Consider the following 1451-nt stretch of genomic DNA (forward strand, 5'->3'; position numbering starts at 1 on the left):
GTTTGATTGGAAGCGTTAAACCTCCACATCTATGTTCCAAGAACTCGCGTTGGAGACTCGGCTATCGGGCGACTAGCGAAATAGGCGTGATTATGAGAGTACTGCAGATCTAACCTTTAAATTATTGTAGAGAGGGATAACGGAAGGAGCAGTGCTTGAAGTTCAATGTAGATGGTGGAGTGGTAATTATCAAGTTCAGTGTGTAGGTTGAGGTGGTGAGGGCGCCGAATGAAATCTCAAGTCCGCGATTCGACGGAAAACTTCAAAGCTGTTGGGAAGAAGTTATAACCAAATATCAGGGCTGAAGATGGGAGCGAAATTGCGCTCATGTCTGGCAGAACTCGGCACAAACCGACCAACAACCAGTATCAGTGATATGTTTTGATGATACAATCAATGCAGTGTGGTATCCGGCTGCAATGAGTGTACAAGGTATTTTCGTTTGGAGGGGTTATTATATATGAGCACAAAACACGAACGGTGCAGAGGCAGACGCGCTTAACACCTTTCCTCGATGGTACGGTCCGCGAAAACGAAATGCAGACTTAGCGAAGAGGTCAGCACTCAATTGATAAGTGCTTCTCATGCCTCGACGTGAAGTTGCGCACTGTACGCATGAGGAGAAAGTCAGTCGATGGAGGTGGTGCATGAGATGCCGCCGGCGGGGCCGGGCCCGGCCAGCGACTCCGGATATTATTCGGTAGATCCGCACTTGGCAAAGCAATTGTCGAACCACTTTGTAGAAAAATCGACTCAGATGCACTTAGATTGCTCACCATGTTTATCACTACGGACGAAACTTGAAAGCATGGCAACAAAAGCTCAGCGGTTTACTGAATTGCTTCATCGGCAAGGCTACGTAACAGGTAGGCGAAATAACAGGTCAGTCGTCATAATGTTGGCTCACTAGGGGCCAAGAAGGCAATGTCTGCAGACGGCAGTTTGTAAGTCTTCTGTTGGGTTGTAGTGAAGTGTAAGATATAGCCCTTGTTGCCATTTAGATTCAGCTAAGTTAATGATCTAGTGGATACGAACACAATGGCACCGTTTCTTGCAAACAGAAAGTTAGGAACCACCGTCTATCAACCCAGAATCCATAAAAAATGCATTTGCTCTATCATCACAGACGTATTGGATAGCACACTCTAATGATATTCCTGTCTTTGTGCTAGCCAATCTTAGGTGGAAAAGTCAAGAAAGTCACCGTTCCACCCATCAGCTTACAGGATGGCAACAGGCTTGCTGAATCCTTATTATGGAGGATCTGGAGTGGGAGCGATATCGCCCAATCAATACGGAATGTGAGGCCAGTGCCGGGCAATATTGTTTGAAGTATGGAAATGTCGCCGCCCAGGCACTATGGGAACATGAAGTGGAGCCACTCAAGGGTACAACAATATTTCTTTCTTCGATCAAATTGAGCATGTCAAGCACAATTTACAGGGAATATA

The 1451-nt window shown here is 46.1% G+C and overlaps 2 protein-coding genes across 2 annotated transcripts in view; both read left to right on the plus strand.

Moving 5' to 3' along the window:
* Positions 1-305, plus strand: part of PHALS_00060 (chromodomain protein, putative) — a gene marked incomplete at both ends in the record, with an annotated part of 1944 nt that extends 1639 nt beyond the window's left edge. Inside the window, one exon of the mRNA XM_024727347.1 lies at positions 207-305. Within this exon, the coding sequence (XP_024572092.1) occupies positions 207-305 (99 nt within the window). The remainder of the gene's footprint in view (positions 1-206) is intronic.
* A 17-nt stretch (positions 306-322) lies between these two features.
* Positions 323-1107, plus strand: PHALS_15123 (uncharacterized protein). The gene has a single exon (XM_024727359.2). The coding sequence runs from the start codon at positions 635-637 to the stop codon at positions 908-910; it is 276 nt and encodes a 91-aa protein (XP_024572093.1). The 5' UTR covers positions 323-634; the 3' UTR covers positions 911-1107.
* The last annotated feature ends 344 nt before the right edge of the window (positions 1108-1451 follow it).

This window comes from Plasmopara halstedii (genome assembly GCF_900000015.1).
Source record: "Plasmopara halstedii genome assembly, contig: Scaffold_110, whole genome shotgun sequence".
Lineage (NCBI taxonomy): Eukaryota > Oomycota > Peronosporomycetes > Peronosporales > Peronosporaceae > Plasmopara > Plasmopara halstedii.